Source organism: Dermochelys coriacea, chromosome 3 (assembly GCF_009764565.3).
Source record: "Dermochelys coriacea isolate rDerCor1 chromosome 3, rDerCor1.pri.v4, whole genome shotgun sequence".
In the NCBI taxonomy this organism is placed as follows: Eukaryota; Metazoa; Chordata; order Testudines; family Dermochelyidae; genus Dermochelys; species Dermochelys coriacea.
In genome coordinates, this window is record NC_050070.1 from 143178051 (window position 1) to 143200042 (window position 21992).

Here is a 21992-nt window from a genome sequence, read left to right on the forward strand (position 1 = left end):
AGATTAATGAAGAAAAGGTTCCCTATTTTTCCCATAAGACAGCAAAAGCAATATAATACAAGACAAAATCTCCACCTCTGCATAGACGCACACATAGTCCTGTTATTTCAGCATACATTTGGTAGATTTTTTCAAGCAGTGGACTAATAGGGAGTGAGGTATATCCATTTTCATGCTTCCAGAATCCTAGCTCCTTTTATAACCTGGACTGTTAACTTGTTATAGCAGGTGAGTTTTGTGATCATGATTTAAAATGATTACATGGATTAATGCTAAATCTGAGCTAAGACAAACACATGGACTCCATCTATACGATGTCACAACAAATGAGCCACAGAAAGAGATGCACACCACATCCAAGTGTGTATTGTGATCAAAATTGGATTTTCCTTGTTTTTTGCATTATTTGAACCGCGAGGTTGAACTCCTTTTCAGTAAAGTCTTATCGGTTAAGTCCTTTGAAAGTGATCTAGTTCCTTTAGTCAAGACTGGATCCAGTGAAGGGTCTTAATGCAGTCTTTCAGTGCAGTCATTGGAAGGCAGCATGATCTAGTGGTTAGAGTTAGGTCTATTTCAATTTGTTTCATGATAATAATGTGGGCAAGACCCTTAATCTTTGTGTGCATCGGTTTCCAAAATGGCACTAATAAGACATACCCAACTTTGTTAAGTACTCTGAGATAATTAAATGAAGGGTACAATAGAACTATAACAGGTTTCAGAGTAGCAGCCGTGTTAGTCTGTATTCGCAAAAAAGAAAAGTAGTACTTGTGGCACTTTAGAGACTAACAAATTTATTTGAGCATAAGCGATGAAAGTGAGCTGTAGCTCACGAAAGCTTATGTTCAAATAAATTTGTTAGTCTCTAAGGTGCCACAAGTACTCCTTTGCTTTTTTGCAAATAGAACTATAAGTTCTTCTTGTTATTGTTGGATTTAACTCCCTTCCCCCCAGAGTTCATAACAATTCTTTACCACCTTGGTGTTTTATATGTCATGCATTTATGCAACACTATGCATTGTTCCAGTCATTTTAGGATTCAGCTGCATCAATAGTTGGGATTCCGCTGTATGTGTGCTTTATGGAAGCTGTTTGTGGTTCTGACACTTCATTTGCTCTCCAAACACAGTACACATCAAGTTCTTCTGGTGGTGAAAGCTCCTGTGAAGAAGGAAGAATGCGGAGGCCAACCCAGTTGAGACCCTTTCATTCTAGAAATGTAGTTGACCCAGACTTCTCTATTCTGCACCTATCAAGTGATCCTGATTATTCTTCCAGCAGCGAGCAGTCCTGTGACACAGTGATTTATGTTGGCCCCAATGGCACAGCCCTCTCTGATAAGGAACTGACAGATAATGAAGGCCCCCCTGATTTTGTCCCTATAGTTCCTTCTCTGCAGAAGACCAAAACTGAGGGCAAACTGGAGGAAGTGAGTGAGACAGACTCCAGCAAGTCTGAGAGAGACTGCCTGAAGTGCAACACCTTTGCTGAGCTACAAGAGAGGCTGGACTGTATCGATGGCAGTGAGGAGAGCAACAAATTTCCGTTTGAAGAGCTGCCTGTTCAGTTTAGCACAGATCAGATGTCTAAGTGTCCTCTGCCAAGCCAAGTGGCTGGTCTTAGTCATTTATCAGCACCGGATAAGGAAGATGCAACCGCCGACTGTCAACCTGAGAAGGAAGTCAGGGAAAATGTAAGTGCAACAACCAACAAAATTCAGAGAAATCATTCTCCTGTTCCTCCTGGAGCTCTCACTAACATTTCAACTCCTCCTTCTCCTAGGAGTGTAACTGGCAGCTCTAGTAATCAGCTTAGCTCTTCCCATTTAGCCCATAGCACAAGCCTGCAGAGCAGCAGAGAAAGCCTCAATTCCTGTGGCTTTGTAGAAGGCAAACCTAGGCCAATGGGTTCACCACGGCTTGGCATTGCAAGTCTTTCCAAGACATCAGAGTACAAGCCTCCAACTTCTCCTTCCCAGAGATGCAAGGTTTACACCCAGAAAGGGGTATTGCCCAGCCCTGCGCCATCACCCCTGAACAAGGAATCTGGAATGGTGTCTAGTGAATCTTTGCTGCAGCCAGAGATCCGGACCCCTCCAGTGGGAATGAGTCCTCAGATCTTGAAAAAGTCAGTATCCTCCAGCAGTGGGGATTTTGGAGAGACCATTCTTGATGAAGAGCAGGAACAAAATATTTCACCAGAATCAAAGAAAGAAATTCTGAGTACCACCATGGTCACTGTGCAGCAACCCTTAGAGCTGAATGGAGAGGATGAGCTGGTGTTCACCCTGGTTGAAGAACTAACCATTAGTGGAGTCCTTGAGAATGGACGCCCGACCAGCATCATCAGCTTTAACAGTGACTGTTCTGTGCAGGCTCTGGCCTCTGGGTCTAGGCCAGTTAGTATTATCAGTAGCATTAGTGAAGACCTCGAGTGTTACTCCAATGCAGCTCCTGTTTCTGAGGTCAGCATAACACAGTTCATGCCGCTTCCAAAATTAGGACTGGATGACAAAGCCCGGGATGCCAGCAGCAGACGCTCATCCATTAGCTCATGGCTGAGTGAAATGAGCACAGGGAGTGATGGTGAACAATCATGCCACAGTTTCATAGCCCAGGCGTGCTACGGGCATGGTGAGGCTATGGCAGAGCCCCCTATTTCTGAGTTTGCAGGTGCCATACAGAATACTAGCATGATTTGTATAAATGACAAGCAAAATCCAGTGACTGACAATTTGCTCATACTGTCAGAAATGGGGGAGGAAACTTTCAGTAAAGTCCCACCCCTCAAGGGTTGCAAAATATCAGCCCTGGGGAAAACTACTGTCACAATCTCAAACAGAGCAAGCCTAAGTGGTTGTGAAGGCTACATCCCAATGAAGACCAACATTACTGTTTATCCATGTATTGCTGTTAGTCCTTTTAAGGCACACGAGACTGATGAGGCCACATCTGCAGTAACTTCAGCTGCTAAAGTTGCTCAACCCCATGAGGAGAAAGAGTCTAGTATTAGGAAGGATATCAAATTTGAAGACCCTTGGCTAAAGAGGGAAGATGATGTGAAAAAAGACAGCTCTAGGGCCAGCAATGGGCCAAGGCTAGAAACTGCAGTTGGTCCAGCCAAGCCTGAGCAGAACAAGAAACAGAACTCAGCTGACAGATTTAGTAGCAGCAGCGGGGAGACCTCTAGCTCCCCAGGTTCTGATCCTCTGAAGAGAATTGTGGATGGGTGTGAGATGGCACTTCCAAGTTCTGCAACCCAGAGCCCTGTTCATTCCCTGGATGCTCTGAAGAATGGCAGTCTCCCTAGGGCCCTCCAGAAGGTCAGCAAGCAGGAGGAAATTGATGCTATCCTCTATCACTGTGCTGCTGAGAACAATGGAATGAGTTCTCCTTCTCTCTCCCAGTCTTGTAAGGCTACCCTAGAAAGAAGAATCACTTCTCCCAAGCACTGCGTTCTCACTCGCTCCAAAGGAACTCCTCCACTGCCTCCTGTGAGAAAATCAAGCCTGGATCAGAAGAACAGGGCCAGCCCTCAGCATAGTGCTTGTAGCAGCAGCACTAGCAGTTCATCCAACCAACCGGTGTCTTTTCCGGCCAGCTTTCCTGATGAGCTGAATGGGAAGCAGAAGGGCTCCAGCACTGACACCAGTAGCAATAGCAGCAGCAAGTTATTTAGTGCCAAACTTGAACAACTAGCCAGCAGGACCAATTCCCTGGGCAGGTCCACTGTGAGCCACTATGAATGTTTGTCGTTGGAAAGGGCAGAAAGCCTATCTTCAGTAAGCTCCAAAATGAGCCCTGGAAAAGATACCACCATGCCTAGGGCTGGGAGGAGCCTCAGCCGCAGTGCGGTGTCCTCACCAACAAACTCAGGCATATCCCAGTCTGCAGGTGCCTCACCAAAGGCCAGCCAATCTAAGATATCTGCAGTTAGCAAACTCCTTTTGGCAAGTCCCAAGGCCCGAAGCTTGTCTGCTTCCACCACCAAAACATTAAGCTTTTCTACCAAGTCTCTGCCTCAGTCTGTGGGGCAGAGTTCAAGTTTGCCTCCCAATGGGAAGAACATGTCCTGGTCAACTCAGTCCCTTAGCAGAAACAGAGGCTCTGGTCTTGCTTCAAAATTGCCCCTCAGAGCTGTCAATGGACGGATTTCCGAACTGCTCCAAGGGAGCACAAGTGCCAGAGGTTTACAAATGCGTGGAAACTCGGACACAGATGAGCGAGGTGGCCTTCGTGGAGATGAGAAACCAGCTGTTCATATGCTGCCTTCACCCTACAGCAAAATCACCCCTCCGCGGAAGCCTCACCGCTGTAGCAGTGGTCATGGAAGTGATAACAGCAGCGTCCTGAGTGGGGAGTTGCCGCCAGCCATGGGGAAAACAGCCCTATTCTACCACAGTGGGGGAAGCAGTGGTTATGAGAGTATGATGAGAGACAGCGAAGCAACAGGGAGTGCTTCTTCAGCGCAAGACTCTATGAGTGAGAACAGCAGCTCTGTCAGCGGGAGGTGCCGAAGTCTCAAAAATCAAAAGAAACGCTCAAACACAGGTATGTTTGCATATGTGTCCAAATATAACATTGACCACCAGGCTAGCTAGTTCTTGGGCAGCAAGGCTTGCGCAGAGGGATGTCTAGGTCAATGGCAGAACACGTTGTATTTAATGTGGTTGTTTGGAACTAGAAACAGGGTAATTCTAATGACAGGCCCTTGAGCTGTGAACGTCTTAGGTTTATTCACTTACCAAGCCCTGCTCAGTTCCACATTTCCTTTATGAAGGCATTTTCATTGCAACAGTTTTAGTATAAATTATTTGTTTCAAGCTTGTTATTGCATCCTTTTCCTGAAAGCAGGGCAACTTTTATAATGGGAACTATTTTCAAATATTTAGTGGTGGGTTTTTTTTGGTTAAACTCACAAAAAGATGCCCATGCAAGGTTCTTACATGTAATATATATTACAATATAGCCCCAGCAGAATTGAAACAATCATGCAGACAAGAACTCAGCCAGAAAAAGCTCCTTTCCAACACTTCACCTTTCTGGGAAACAAACCCTCCACCCTCTCTATAAACCCTATCAAATAGCTGTCAAATAGATAAACGCCAGTCATAAATTGGAGGCTTTTATTATGGTGAATAGCAGGGAGAGGAAGGCTGATGTATGTCATGAGGACAAGAACTGAGGTGGTTGTGACTACAAGGTTTCAGAGGTTGGTGGATGTTGCACCAGTATCACTGAGAGGAGGACCAAGAACTGTGCAAGTTGCAGTACAAATGCTAGAGCCCAGCAAAGGGGAGAAAGAGACTATAGGACTCGCACAAGGGAAAGGGCACAATCAATTATATATTGCTGGGACGCTGTCCGGGTGATATGGGATATTTTGCTGGGGACATTTTATTTTTTTGGCTTCCATTTTTGTGGTTTGGCTTTCTACTCACCTTAGTAGTGAAAGGTCCAAAGGTACCAGCAACCTCTCACTTTGACAGATGTAAAGAGTCTGCATGGATGGTACTGGGAGCTAAGTGGCAGGCGGGTGACTCTGTGAGGGGTAGATCTTTCCTTAGTTTTTCATTTCATTTACCCTTTCATCAATATGATCTCAGTGGCTGGGTGAATAGGGATTGCAACTTCCCAGTAGTTGTCCTGGGAGATGTGGGTGAGGAGAGCCTTCTGTTTGGATGATGACTGTGGAAGAGTGTCAGGGCACTACTCTACCCCCTTTTTATTTGGTAGCAATTTTGTTTCTTGATAGCTAGGGATGGAGGGTGAGAGCTATGTTGTCTTTGGAGTGCACCTTCACAATTAGTCTTTATTTGGGTCCTCAACTGCAGCAGCTCTTCCTCTTAGCTTATTGCTATAAGGTGGCTGAAAACGATGCCATTGACTGTGAACATGGAGATCTGAGGGAAGGATCATTTGTGGGGTTTAGGATGGCTAGTTGCTCTGCTACCAGGTATAGAAGACAAAGTGGGAGGAAGGCTTTTTTTGCTGATAGAGGCAGGTGTGTAGCCCTTGTTATCAATTCTATAGATTTTATCTGGAACCTCTTCTGAGGAGCATAAAGCATTATTTGACAGGGTCCAACTGCTTAGGTCATATGCAAGGTTAGTGGCTAATAAAATCAACAGCAGGGCTTGTAGGGAACATTCCTGAGCAAGGCCACCAACTTCTGCAGAAGTTGTGTGGTCTTCCTACGTCTGCAGACAGAGTGCGCACAGGTGCCTCTGCTGTTCTTCAGAGCTATCCAGTGCTGAAGCAGAGTGAAAACTGACCTGATTCTTATCTTTTTTCACGAGACATGGAGTTGTCGGGGCTTTTTGGCTGCCATCCAAATTACTGATCTTGATCTTGAATTTCTTGTGTGGGTTAGATCCTTTCTGCCCAGACACCATTGTCATAGATTTGCTCAGATGAGTCACTGTCACTAGCGGCCCCAAGATTTGAATATCTGGGGCACATCATATTCAGTGCAGGGCCATCATCTCTGGAAGCTGCCTACCCTGTTAATCCAACAGAGCCTGAGCATGTTGACACCTTCAGAGCACTTTGTAAAGCTCATTTGCTTACTCAGGCTTTTGATTGGTGGCTGTGTGGAGAGAGTATGTGTGCTATTTTTAACAGCTTAATTTTGAGGTTGACTCTTTATATAGTTGGTTCACCAATTCTCAAATTGTTTTGAATGAGCTGGACGTGGGTCCAGTAATTTTTACACATTTTAAAAATAAAATTAAAAAATTAATTCAATGTCTACACATTTCTCATCATGGAACATTTACTTGACAACTAACAAAGCTGTAGCTCTTTTACAATCCATGTCCTCTTTGCATTTGGCCCTGCAGCAGTGAAGCCATAATTCTGTGTTTGGTGGTAGCACAATCTTTCACATGTCAACAGATTTATGATGTCATAAAAATAGGATTATGACTTCAGTGCAGTATCAAGATGAAGGGAAAAACTGGGATGTAAAGGCGAACAACGTTATGATGAACATACATATATTTTTATAATAGGACAAGAACCAGACTGCTTTGGCACATTTCTTTTTACATAAATATCCTCTTCCTGTAGGTTTGTACTAGTCTGAAACATCTCTTTTAAGGAATATTTTTATGAAAAAAAATCATACAAAGCTGTGCAGCTCTTGAAGCATGGATATTATTTTAACGCATGGTGTCATGAGCATTGGACCCTGTTTGATTTGCTGTCAAAGATCCACTGTGCTATAATGGATACGGCAGTGTAGATATGCTCATTTCAGGTCAGGTGACCTTGTCCACTTTATTTATGATTATTATTAACAGAAAGGCTAGTTGTCAGACATAATCAACATGAATCTACAGAAAGCCCTTTTAAGAGAAGTCGTAAAGAGTCTTTAAGGGAATCACCAGTAGCCTTGTCAGATTTCACAATTACTTTTGAAATTCTGACACGCTGAAGAGACAGAATTTTTTTCTGTGATTAAGATCTTGGTTTTTTTAATGTTCTTAAGTGCATTTTTACTTGTAGGTACTTATGAATTGGTTGTTATAGCCTAGGTATCAGAAATACAATGACAGCTTTTGAAAGATAAAGCCAATTTATAATCTGTAGGTTTAGCCTTGGTTTAAATTTCAGAATCTAAGTAAGAGTGTGTTTTATAGGCAGCCTAACATTGTATATGCAGTATAAACACACACACACAAACCATCTTCCATTATATTCTCCCACCCACTCTTCAAACTGAAATATTACAAGATTACATCATCAAGCAATGAGCCTTCTTCCCTGAAGTTAATAGATCAGTTTAGTTGCCAAATTTTCCCAGCATTTAACACTAGTACTATAATATTAGTAGGTCAGTATATTGCTCTGAAATGATTGCTTACGGTAGAGGGGATTTTAATTATAATTACAGTTAGCACTAATCTGGGGCTGTACATGTTATTTAATCCTCCTGTGATGTTACTATTATTATAATCCCCATTTTGCAGATGGGGAAAATAAGGCTGAGAGGTTAACTAACTGGCCCAAGGCCACACAGTCACCTCCACCCTAATGTTGACTAGATAGACCCATGATTAAACCTCAGGCAGGTTGGCTCCAGGCCTTGAGCTCAGCTGACTGGACCACACATCTCTAATCAATGCCACTGCCCTTTTAGAACAACAGAGCAGAAGTTTGATTTGTAATTGTCTAGTTGTGACAGACTCTGCTGCCTCTGCACCTCCTGGCATCTGTGCAGCTTCTTATTCTCTGGTTTCTTCCCTCCCCCATTAACCACTCCCCTCTAAGAGTGAATAGGTGCCTTAGTCACTTACTTCCAGCTGGGAGGATGGGATTATGCAGCAGTGAAGGTGGGTGACACCTGAAAGTAGGGAGGCAAAACTGACACACACACACACACATGCTGAGAGGCAGTTTAGGCATATGAAAAACTATATTATCTGACACCAGACTTTGCTCATTAGGGAATCCTCCCCATGGACAGTGCCTAGCACAATGGGGTCCTGGTCCATAACTAGGCTCCTGGGCATTCCGGTAATACAAATAAATAATAATCATAATACACTAGTCAGCAGCTCTTGATCCCCACACACAGAATAGGCCACAAAATAGCTACTTCCAGCCCAAAGTGCTAAGGTTGCTTCTGAACACATGTCCATGGTGCAGTGCTCCTTCTTTTTAGCAGTGTAGCCATGTGTTAGAAATAAATGCAAACTATAAGGTAACAGTTTTTTTAAAAAATGGGGGTGGAATTTGAAAAGCACGCAGCAATGGCTTAACTCTGCTCCCTTGAAGTCACTGGTAAAGGCTAAGTGCTTTTGTGGCTCCTTTATGTTACCAGGAAAAATACTCCAAGCAAATTCCCTTTTGCAAAGTCATGACAGTATTTCAGGAATGCCGGCTTTAAGGGGTAGGCAGGGTGGGGCAGCAGACCGGGCACCAGATTGGGAGTTGTAAAACCTATATTCTATTTTCTGTTCTGCCAATGACTCACTGTGTCACTCTGAGCAACTCATTTAATGTCTCTATTCCTCAGTTTCCCATCATAAAACAGGATGATTTTTGTCCGACTTTGTACAAACCATTGGGATTCTAGAATGAAAAAATATTACATACATGTTAATCACTATTATTCTATATAGTTTAGCATCTGAAAACCAGTGGACCAAATTCAGTGTATGTGTAAGCAGGCACAGCTCCCACTGAAGTCACTCTCAAAGCTGAATTTGGCCCACTGGGTGTAGAGAGCCAGCTTTTTAGGCATATGAAAAACTTTGCTTCTAACTCCAGGTGCATGGCTCCTGACAGCAATGAGGTAAGGCTAAAACAGGATCCAGGCCTGTAATTAGATTTAAACTGTATAGCAAAGCTTCACTTGAACTCCCATACAATATATATGAATGCCTTTGTTTCTTTTCCCCTGAGTATATTATTTATTGGTTCCTGGTACCTGCCTCCTATGATGTTTCCAGACTGGCAGAATCTGTAATGAGCCCTCTCATGGGGCCAATAGCACAGAGGAGCGTTTGGTACAAATTTGTAACAGGATGAGGGTTTCCTATGGAAACCACAGAGCTCTTTCTTCGGCATCCCCCTTCCCCTTTCTGGAATTGGTTTGGGTGCATAAAAGAGTCTCATGTCCGCGTTTTATATGGCTAGATCAAAGGCCTTTGGCATGTCTGTGACTAATTACAGCTTGCAGTGCTAGTTCAGGGCTGGATGGTTTTCTCTCCTGAAGAGTATGTGTGTGTTTAGATTTCTGGTTCTCTCTAGTCCAATTTTTTTTAAATAGAAGATAACTGAAAAGCAAATCGAATCTGAGTTGGCAAAAGCATGTGTATCAGAGCTGGTTTCAGCAGGGTGACATATTTGGATCTTTAGGATCTTGGCTTCAGGGTCAAAGGGGGACTTAGAGCAGTGAGTCAGAGGCAAGCAGAGACTGCTGCTGGCTGCCTGCCTGCCTGCTGGCATGGGATGGGCTGTCTCATTGGGGGAAAGATCAGAATTCAGGCATGAGAGGAAGATGAGTCCATCTGAGGAGGAGGGAGATTCTCTCCAGGTGGCTTGGTAGGGAAGAAGCTGCTGTATATAGGGCCTTCAAGTTTGGTCCGTCTGGGCCTATTTCGCCTTACTCATTATTGTATGTCAGTGGTCATTAAAAAACAAGAAGCTAAAGAATCCCTATTAAAAGTACAAGCCAGTCTTCTGAATGAGGCTTATCTAGAATAGGGGTGGACCTAAGCTGCAAAATTCAGACTTTCCTAATGTTTAAAGGGGTTTGGGTCTATTATAATACTAGGTCCCAGTAATAACATTTGGATTCACATCTGAACTGTCCCAGCATTTAAAGGGATTTGGATGCAGGGAACTGCTTTAGGTCTCTGTCTCCTACAGAGTTTGACAAATCCAGGATATGATTTTTTTAAATTTTGTTTTTTATCAGGAACCTTTCTGGACTGTAGATAATTAAAGCTTCTTGCTGAAACATTTTATGGGTTGGACAGTAAAAGTTTCACAGCTGCTGGCAGCTCTTCCTTGGTGCTAAGTTTCACTCCCAAGAGTAGAGGAAACTACTACATGATTCTAAACATTGTCATTAAAATGACAGACTGTTAAGACATGACAATAATTATATATAATTGTAATCTCTTTACATCACGTCCTACCATTATAACTCTAGGTTTCTCTGGAGTCAGAGATGTTTTTAAGAATGGGGATTCAGAGGTCCTGTAAACTCCAGATCCAAACACTCCTAAACTCTTAAGAACTTTCAGATCTATTTCTGTTAATGAAAATACTAGAAAATACCAGGCACAGATTGAATCTGTGGGCAGCAAATAACTTGAATCCAGCTCAAACCTGCTACTGATATCAGGCAGCACTGAAACAGGATCTTAGCAATAATGATGAAACACAGAGATAGAGCTTTTCTTGTTGCATCCAAATGAAAAGGAATTCAATTCACATTTAGCCTGCATAAGCTCAGAACTGCAAAATATCCCTGGCACCATAAAGCCAAAGGACATTTCCAACCCTTGCATCTTAATTTGTCCACATCCACAACTGATGATGATAAGGACAAAGATGATAATTCACATGCTGCATTATCCCCCACCATGACTGGTACCATTAAGAATTATAAAGGGAGATGAATCTTTGTGGGTTGGTGACCCCCCCTTTGAACAGGTGACTGTTGACTGGATTGCAGAGAGGGGTGAGTGGGACCCAGCCACGATTATTTTCTGTTGTTGTTCATTAAAACAACAGCATTGATTTTCCCAGGTCAAAGCCAGGTCATTTCATGCCGCAGATCTGTGTGGAAAGGGATCACAGTAATCATTTTTTACACGCTTGACTACCATGCGCCGGTGCTGAGCTTTCGGCTGCACGAACATAGGAATGATTTAATAGAGGAAATGGCAGCAGGCTATTGTGAACTGTGCAGGCTCCATGTAACATGCATGATTGAGTCAGATACCATTAGGTGGGTGTAAATAAAACCTGCTCGCTGTATTGGCACAGAATTAGCTCAGTGAAATGCCTCTGCCACTGTCCTGTCTGGAGTTGATGCGGTCATAGCAGTGTCCCCGTCCTTGGCTTGACTGGCAAAATGACTGGTGAATCTATTACTTCAGTGCTATAATGCTTAGGACAATAAACGACTCTGTGTCATCTCCATATAAATAGTGTCATGAAACTGACAAATACATTCGGCGTCAACGGCCAGCCATAAGATAAAGATTTAGGAAAATCTCTATATTATGGGCACTTCTTTGCTAGCAATGTGTGGGTGCTGAGCACTGTACCAGTGAGACCTACATCTTCCCTGGGACTTCTCCCAAACTACATGTCAACCAGCCAGGCTAAAAGAAGTGCTGTATCCTGATCTGGTTTCAGCAATGCTCATTCATGGCTCTTGAATGATGACACTATGCCCCAGGCATGCTTCCAAAGGAAGCAGTAGTTTGGGGTGTGTGGTCAGGAAAGGTTGAGTAGTGGGAAATTGACAAAAACGGGTCAGAGGAAAAGGGAGGAGGCAATTCGGTCATGGACAACTGACTGCAAGGGCACACTCCACAGGAAGTAGGAGTGAGAGGAGAATCAGTCTTGCTTTCTCAAATAATAAAAGCAGAAATCCGGTTCCTAGAAAGTGGGGAACAACAGGGGGAACTCTGCATACTGTCTTCACAAACAAACAAAAGGCCTGAAGCGACACATAAAACCAGTGCTATTTCTAATGGGAGGAAAGTGTTCTCTGAAAACAGTGCAGTAAAACAAATTGTGTGTGTTGGGGTTTACTGTTCTACAGTACTTAGTGTGATGATGTTTAATCTCTTTCGGGTCAGTCGTATGGTTTGTTGGCCAGGAGAATGCTGAACCATCAGATCTATACACAAAGGCAGTTGTACTTTTAACAGCAGCTAGTGTAGTAATGAATGGCTCCTGCTCTGTATCTTATCTTCTTCCCCCTTTGAACTTACAATGTAAACTTGTGGAGTCATGGGGCATTTAGTTATGATTTTTTCTATTTATTGGTCCTTGAAATTTTAGGGGACAGCTACTGTTTTGTGCAGAGTTCAGATGCAGGCTGCTACAGAGGAGACGCACATTCAGCTCCTTATGGAGACTTTATTTTTGTTCTTTTTTGTTTTACGTTTATCTATTTTATTTTTAAAAATTCAGACTGGAATTTGCTCATAGAAAGCACTCTAACTGGGAATACACTGAGACATCCAACACCTAAGCAAATCCCATTATCTTTTAAGATTTCAGGTAGGTATTTAGCAAAGAACATTTGACTTATTCCACTGACTTCAGTTCGACTCTTCATATCCTTCAAATTATGATCAAATACCTAGTTGATTGAGAGTCCTTTGTCTGTAGTATCGTAAAGATGAAATCTTCTCAACACTTGTCTTCACTACAAAGTTAATTTGATTTATAACTTGAGTGTTGCGCCCAATTCAAGTCCCAGCCAAATGCCTTAACTCCAGTGTGGTGGGGTTTTTAAATTGGCTGGTCCTTCAGGGGGAATAGGCAACTCATCAATGGCCAACCCAGTCACTCTGTGCAGCTCAAATTGTTATTTCATAGTGTGGCTGCTCTCACTCAACCTAGAATAACTTGAAAGAAGTTAATGTGGATGTAGCTCATTTGAATTAACTCTACAGTGAAGACATAGCTTTAGGCCTTGTTGTCACGCTAAAAAAAAAATATTTTTTACGTTGCAGTAACTAACACACATGTGCTATCCTGAGGTAAACTAGCTGAGGTCAGCACTATCCCCCACCTACAGTTGACTTTGTTTAGTTTATCTTGTGGTAAAAATAAAATGCCTGGTCTTCACTGTGTTTTTTTACCATGTGATAGTTCACACATGTTAGTACCCTGAGGTAAAAAGGTACCTGTTTTAGCTGTGAAGACAAGGCCCTAGGGCTTGTCTTAATGTATACCACTACAGCAGTGTAGCTACACCAATGCAGTGCTGTAGTGAAGACACTCCTATGCCTACGGGAGAGCTTCTCCTGTTGGCGTGGTTAATCCACCTCCCCGAGAGGCAGTAGCTGTGTTGACAGGAAAAGCTCTCCTGTCAATATAGTTCTGTGTATGTGGGAGGTTAAGTCAGCATAACTATGTTGCTCAAGGATGTGGATTTTTCATGCCCCTGAGTGATGTAGCTATGCTAATCTAGGACTGTAGTGTAGACCTGGCCTTAGAGTCAGATGCAGGAGAGGCTATTTAGTAAACAGCATGCTGTACTATAACTGACACCTCTATTACTGGTTTGGTAGTGGAATCAGTGGACTGGATTTCGTTTGCTCTAGGATGAGGTATTGATATCTATTTAGTTTTTCAAATGAAAAACAAATGACTCTCTTTTATATTGTTGGAGAGTCAGCTGGCCTGAACAGATTGCTGGTGCACCGTGTGTGTTTGCATATATCTACTATCAGGGGGAGGGGGAGAGGCATAGATGGATGTGTGCTAATACTGCCAAGCTTCCAGGTTGAACAGTTGCCTTTTTTTAAGCAACATGCTGGAAAGCAGAGGAGTGATGCATTGTAGTCTGCTAAAAGCACTTTATTAATTATACAGTAAAGATTTATGAGCTCCCAGCCCCATAGAGCCCATTAATAAATATGTGTCTTCAAACGGGTATTTTTAAAGAAAAAATATATATTTGTTTGAACAATTGAATCCTTGTCTTTGTGTGTTATCATGGATGAGCAAGTTGTCACCTGCTCTGTGGCATTCATCCTAAAATGCTGCTTTGGATGTATCTCCTTACCCAACCCATTTAATGTGAAATCAGAGAAACCCCAGAGACTAAATGGAAGGACTAGAGGCAGTAGGAATTCCTGTCAAGATACACCATACATTATGTACCCAGGCTAATAAGCAGCCTATTAATCAATGCATATTTTAAATAGATTAGGTTCCATTCAGCTTCACTGCAAACATGCAGGAGTTGTTTCATTTTATTTCTCCCCAACACATGCCCAAAAGCAAAGATATATCATCCAGAGTCAGTAAAAGTGAAGAGCGTTGACCCTCCCCTTATACCCCCCCCCACATACATACCTTGATCCTGTAATCAAATCTGCACAGATGGTCCCCTGTGTCTGTGCCGAGCCGCATTTACTTCAGTAGGACTCCATGCAGACATAAGGGTCCACCCACCCGGATCAGGTCTCTCTGGCCTGTGTTTATTTAATGTCTTGATGGAACAAAGACCAGACAGCCAGATTATTATGGTAACCCACTGGCAGCCCAGACAGGAATCCTGACTAGGAAAACACATTGAGCTCATATTCGCTTCTGTCACTCTTGTCCACTCTGCCTGTCCACCTAGTGATGGTCACATGGGACACGTGGCCTAATGTAAGAGCCCATGTAAACCACCTTTTGGATCATATGATTCCTCTTTTGCACTGGGTCAAATGGGGATGTGTGAGTACTAAAAAGCAAAACCACCCTTCTACTACACACACCTGTAACATCTTCCCCCTATTTCCAAATAAGGTCCTGATTCTGTCCTCACAGCAATGTGAATCCTGAGTAACTCCATTGAATTCAGTGCAGTTATACCACTATAAGTGCCATTGGAATCAGGCCCTGAATCTCCCATATATTTTGCATGTCCCACCTCCTCTGAGATGAACCCAAATCTGCACCAATTACATAAAAAATTGGTGTTAACAAACACATGCACACTGGAGAAAATACAAACCAAATGCTTTATACAGAGGTGATATTAAATGAGTCACAAGCATGAGTTCCCAGCAGGATGAGTTTTGGTTGTGTTCAACTGAACCCTTGTAGCACTAAAAATAACACATAAGCACCATTAATACATTTCCCCCTCTGACACGAAAATGGATGTATGCGTTAACACACGGGCTTGATGCAAAACTCATTGGGTGAGGTTCTTTGGTTTGTGCTATACAGGAGGTCAGACTAGATGATCATAATAGTCCCTTCCAGCCTTAAAGTCTATGACTCCATGAATATATAAAATTGCACATGTACTAACTAGCAAGATACAGCTTTGCTCTCAGATTAAAAAATTCCAATGCTTGATCCTGCAATAGGATGAGAGCCTTTGGGGAAGTATCCAACACCCTCTGCTCCTAATGGAAGCACGCTGGGCAAGATCAGTCTCCAAATTTGCTACACTTTAGTTTTAAAAACAATTTCATCACTGTGAACTGTTTTGAGTCAGGAGAAAAATTGGTATCACTTGTCACCAAGTGAGGGTGATATTCCTTTAAGCTGAAAGGTTAGTGTTTTGTTATTTTATAACTGATTGCTTTAACCTGAACGTGCCAGGCTCTTGACAGAGTACGTGACATGGTACATTTCTAAATGCATAAGTAAAGCCCTCAGTGTTTTAACAAAATTGGTTATCCCTGTTATACTCTTATGCAAGAATTCTACCACTCTCTGGCCTGATGCTGTTTAATCTCACGCCTGGTTAACAGCTGGTCTCTCCCTTTGGTTGTCTCTGTGTGGGGCCACTGGATCAAGGTCACTCTTAGCTTTGCAATTTAGTCACACTTCAAAGAGTGCCTTTGCTGCATTTGTCTCTTGTCAGGCCACTGCCACATTTATCTGTGGCATCTGGTCAGTTCTTGGTGGGTCTGTGTTGTCATCCATCACATGTCACTTTTACTCTTGATGATGCAGCTTCATCTAGGGCCTGATCCAAAGCCTGTTGAAGTTAATGGAAAGATGCCCACTGAAGTCAGGCCTGGGATCACTGTCGCTCCCTGATGTCTTTTAGGCTTCACTGGTTCCTGCTTGGTGGATTGTCCAGCATTTGCTGGGCCCAGAGTTTAGGAGTCACAGCATTGTTATTTTTCAGAGTAGCAGCCGCGTTAGTCTGTATTCGCAAAAAGAAAAGGAGTACTTGTGGCACCTTAGAGACTAACAAATTTATTTGAGCATAAGCTTTCGTGAGCTACAGCTCACTTCATTGGATGCATTTGGTGGAAAATACAGTGGGGAGATTTATATACACACATAGAGAACATGAAACAATGGGTTTTATCATACACACTGTAAGGAGAAAGAAAAGGAGTATTTGTGGCACCTTAGAGACAAACAAATTTATTAGAGCATAAGCTTTCGTGAGCTACAGCTCACTTCATCGGATGCATTTGGTGGAAAATGCATCTGAGGATGCATTTTAAGGAGAGTGATCACTTAAGATGAGCCATCGCCAGCAGCCGGGGGGGGGGGGCGCGGGAAGGAGGAAAACCTTTCATGGTGACAAGCAAGGTAGGCTATTTCCAGCAGTTAACAAGAACATCTGAGGAACAGTGTGGGGTGGGGGGCGGGAGAAATAACATGGGGAAATAGTTTTACTTTGTGTAATGACTCATCCATTCCCAGTCTCTATTCAAGCCTAAGTTAATTTTATCCAGTTTGCAAATTAATTCCAATTCAGCAGTCTCTCGTTGGAGTCTGTTTTTGAAGTTTTTTTGTTGAAGGATAGCCACCCTCAGGTCTGTAATCGAGTGACCGGAAAGATTGAAGTGTTCTCCGACTGGTTTTTGAATGTTATAATTCTGAAATCTCAAATCATTTGGCAAAAAGTTAACCTAGCATAGGGGGCTTGGAGACAAAGAGTCTGTCTCTCCCTGACTTGACTTCTCTCTTTCTCTGTCCTTTCTGTTTCAATAACTTTATTGATATGACAAGGGCTACCGGTGTTGCCAAAGTGAATGCAGGATGGCAGGGCAGTTCTGACAGAGTTGATAGCAAATTTCTCCAGTGTCTCTGTTTTACATTACTGTCTGTTTCTGATCTGGTGATTCAGTCTGCCATATATTTTTAAAGCCTATTTCTACAGTCTCCCATTATGGAGAAATTCTGTAGAATTTAATAGGAAGTGATACAATTTCTGTAGGTATTTGTTTGTTTTTGATGATCCTATAGCATTTAATATACAACTGTATCCTTGCCATAAATTTCTATGTGATCATGCAAACAACCTATAGAAAAGGGGGTCATTTTCCATTAGATTCTGTGGATTCAATCCTGGCTCCATTGACACCAATGGCAAAATTCCCTATGGGTTTTTCGATTTTTCCCTAAGGGTCTTTTCTGCAGTTTTCTCTTCTGCGGTCTCCCCCTTCTATCTGTAGCTTTGTCATGTAGGGTAGCAGTACACATTGGTCTCTAGGTTCACATGAATGGTTCATGATCACGCCTCTTCCTCACAGAACTCCCTCACTGTAATTCATTCTCAAGTACTTAAGTCCAAAGCTTCTCTGAGTGCTCATATTGCCTCTTCTGTTGTGCCAATTGGCAGCACCTCGTTCCCTAGAAAGCAAACAACAAAAGTGCTGGGGACCAGTGAAAAATACCTTTAAAATAGTTTTGTGTGTCTTTGCAAGCAGCAGGCTGGGGAGAACCACTGTAGCCCTTCATTTCCAGTCATAGGAAGCCGCAGAAAACTGCTTGGATACTGGACAGCCAGTAAACTATTTATTAGTCTCATTTGTCTCACACCTCTTCTAGTACCTGTCAGGGAATCAGCCCCTTTTCTCAGTTGAGGCCATGTTGATGTTGCTTTACCATACTGTGATGCTAACAGAGGATATGAAAAATACGAAGGAAGCAGATATCTAATGGTTAGAGTAGGGGACTGGGAGTCAGGAGATCTGGATTCTATTCCTCACTCAGTCCTCCTGACTTTTTCAGGCCCTATTTAAACTACACGTTTATACAAGTTGTGGCCAAGTCATATTACTACATAGTTTATTCTTGCCTATGCAGGCAGAACATAACATGGAATAATCATGCAATAAGTAAATAACTCCACCAGCAGCAGGAATTCTGTGAGCACTAGAGAGATTCATTTTAACCACCACTTGTCTAACCCTACCCAGAGCAAGCCTAGATGACACGGTGGTTAAAAACGCATCAGCCTGTCTAAACCAGTGCTTTCACTGTTCTTGTCACTACCAGAGCTACGCTAACATAAATGGTAACATAGACATAACCTTGTAGCCTGGTCCAAAGCCCATTGAAATAATTGCCATGACCTCCACTGACTTTGGTGGTACAGAGGCAGGCCCTCTGCAGTTTGGTTTTCTTATTTGTACTATGTAAATAATAAACCCTTAATAATCGGAGCAAGTACAAATGCCAATTATTTTTCATGGGGAAAATTTGAAATATATTTTTTTCTAAATTTAAAAATGGGAAAATATTTGGGGGGGTAATGAAAAAATTGATGGGTTTTTTCAGTTTTAAAAAAAATTGATTTTGCTAAAAATGTCTGGGTTTTGAAAACCAAAACCAGATTTTACTCCTGAAAACAAACAAAAGCCAAACATTTTTACTAAAAACTGAAAATTTGGAGAGAAAAGTGTTTGATTTTTGACCAAAAAAAAGGAAAATTTTGACCAAAATAAAATTTCCCACAAACTTTTTCATTTCTGAGACCGGGGGGAGGACGGGCGTGTGAATTGAGCAATAAGGGGAAAAAACCCACAACACATTTGGAACAAAGGAACTGCCATGCTGGATCAGATTCATGGTCCATCTATGACAGGTTTCAGAGTAGCAGCCGTGTTAGTCTGTATTCGCAAAAAGAAAAGGAGTACTTGTGGCACCTTAGAGACTAACTCTAAGGTGCCACAAGTACTCCTTTTCTTTTTATGGTCCATCTAGTCCACTATCCTGTCTCTGACAGGGGCCAGCGCCAGCTGCTACAGAGGGAGGTACTAGAAACCCTGAAGTGGGCAGTTATGGAATCATTTGCCCATAGAGTTTCTTTCTACCCCCTTGTTTAAAAGTTTGCTCATGCCCAGAAGCCTGAAGGTTTATATTTAGAGCAGCTGCCTCATTCTCCAAGTATCCTGAAGAGAACACAGTTAGTGATCATGTAATTAAAAACTGCTTTGAAACACAGGGGGCAGAAACAATCTTGCACAGGCAACCATAATTTGGACATTTCTAATCATCTGTGTGCTTCATTTTAAAACTGTCTGGACATAGTTTTTGTATGGAAAAGTATTTTAAATTGGGACTATCTAGGGTCCAGGATGGTTGTTTCCAATTTAGAAGCTCTGTAGATTAGCCACAGTTTTTTCACAGGGAAGGTGAATGGTGGGAGAAATGATTCATCAGTGTTTAAAAGTATTATTTTCAAACCTGCAGCCCCCTAAATCAGTGGGACAAGACATGCTTGTTTGCCTATTTTTCTGCCTGGTGTGCAAACATTAGTGGAAAATCAGATCTAATTCTGGATTTGCAAATGCAAATACTGGAAGGTCAATAGATCTTTAGCTTTTACCCAAACACCAGCTTGGCAGTAGTTTAGTAGATATTTACATTGAACTTAAAATGAATGCAGTTTTTGAGATTCCTCTAAATGATTTTATCTTGGTTTTAAAATAAAATCTGTGCACGATTATGCTGTATCCTTCCCCTGCTGGCACCAGGTTGAGTCTTTGCAGCCAAGAGAGCCAGTGTATGGTTTCATTCAGGCTGGCTGGCTGCTTCTCTCCCCTCCCCCACAACCTCTCCTGGAAGAACACTACAGTAGCTGTCAGCTAGAAAATAAACCAACCATGTTTCCCTCTCCCCTCACCCCCCATCTGTCTCTTTTACTGTATTAAGCCAGGAAGAAAAATATAACTGATTCCTTTTTCTCTGCTTGTGTAAGTCTCGCTCTCTCTGTTTCCCATCACCCTATACACACACCTTTCTTGTTTTCTTTCGTCATTAGTTAGCACCATATTTACTACAATTAGTAGTACAGTAGAAGCTTTCCACACAGCATTAGTTTTGTCTCTACTGGCCTTTTTTCTAAAACTGTTCAACCGTTGCACTGCCCTCACCAGCAGTGGTGCCACGAACAGAAACCATACGCAGGGAACTGCTGGTATTTGAACCACTATGCCCTCTCACCATGCAGTTCTGATTATTACTATGTCATTCCTACCACTGCTGCAGCTGCAATGGTGCAAGTGCCCCAGTGAGAGAGTTTCTGGAAAAATTCTAGCATAGAAATGATGGTAGTGAAAACCAAGTTAGAGCACAGTTGCTGCAGGTGTAGTTCTATGCTTGTTTCTTTTCAAAGGCACAGATGATAGTTGGGCACCTAGCTCCCATTGACTTTTCATGGAAATTGGCACAAAGGACAGGTTGGCAGCCATTTGAAATTGTCGCCCAAAGTGATTTAGATTCCCTAATGGGGGCAGGCTAGCATGGGCTGGCTAGCATTGTTCCCAGACAAAAAAATCAATCCACACTAGTCAAGGGAACCCCTGGTAAAACCACAGTAGAACATGTCAGGCCAGTTTCACCAGCAGACTCCAACCCTGCTGCAAAAATTTCTGCATGTCAGTAAATGTATGCACATGAGTAAAGCATGCACAGAGGTGTTTGCAAACTGGGGCCATCCCATGTACAAGGTCTTAGTGACTTGGTGCTCTATGTTCAGAGTTAAGCAAACCCAAAGCTTCATGTCTTCAGGTTCTCTCTCTGTTTTTTATTTAAGAGGGTTGACTATATTACGTGTGTGTAGAGGTCTCTTTTGGAGAAGGAGCAGAAATGAGAGGAATTAACTATGCTAACATAACTTGACAATTCATGCACTCTTTAGGGTCTCAGAGACGAAGACTCATCCCGGCTTTGTCACTTGATGCAACCTCCCCAGTAAGAAAACCTGCCAACAGCCCAGGGGTCCGTTGGGTAGATGGTCCACTGCGAAGTGCACAGAGGGGGATGGGTGAACCCTTTGAGATCAAAGTCTATGAGATAGACGATGTGGAGAGACTCCAACGGCGACGAGGAGGGGACAGCAAGGTGAGTGCACCTCAAAGGACTGATTCCCATTTCGATCCTAAAGGCCTGATTCTGAAAGGTGATGAGCAACTTCTGGGATCTGCTCAGCATCTCACAGGATTAGGTTCCAAATCAAAACTTGAAGCTCATAGATGAGCAGCTGCAAACCAAGCTGGCTTTCTTTTATCAGAAATTTCCAGAAAACTCGCATGCTCAATGATCCTCATCTTGATGGACCTCTGTGCCCTGCCACCATCTGTTTGGGAGAGTGAGTGATTGTGCTTTTGCTCATTGTGGCTCTTAGGTGCGGAATTTTCTCTCCCTCGACATTCTCCCAAGCTCATCCCTCTCATCTTCTAAAAAGCATCTGGAGAGTCTAAGAGTCAGATCCTCAACTGGTGTAAATTGGTAAAGCATCTTTGAAATCGATGGAGCTACACTTACACCAGCTATGGAGTTTTCCATGATAATCTCTCTTAATCTGTTGACGACCCTCCCCACCCTTTATTTAATCATGTCATATTATTTGGCTTTTCTCTGTTTGTTTTATCGTTGTTTCATAATGATTTAGATTGTACGTTATTTTAAATTGTTGTTCAGCATCCTAAATATCTGATGCTTTCAAAATACAAGTATTAATTATAATGAATTAAGAGTTGGTCAAAAATGCAAATATGTTCACAAAACTGTTTCCTTTTTTGT

At 42.5% G+C, this 21992-nt stretch overlaps 1 protein-coding gene across 4 annotated transcripts in view; it reads left to right on the forward strand.

The window, feature by feature from the left end:
• Positions 1 to 21992, forward strand: part of KIF26B (kinesin family member 26B) — a 429496-nt gene that overhangs the window by 403926 nt on the left and 3578 nt on the right. For all 4 annotated transcript variants that reach the window (XM_043512263.1, XM_038396564.2, XM_043512264.1 and 1 more), the window contains 2 exons: positions 1130 to 4550; positions 21109 to 21311. In XM_043512263.1, the coding sequence (XP_043368198.1) occupies positions 1130 to 4550; positions 21109 to 21311 (3624 nt within the window). The remainder of the gene's footprint in view (positions 1 to 1129; positions 4551 to 21108; positions 21312 to 21992) is intronic.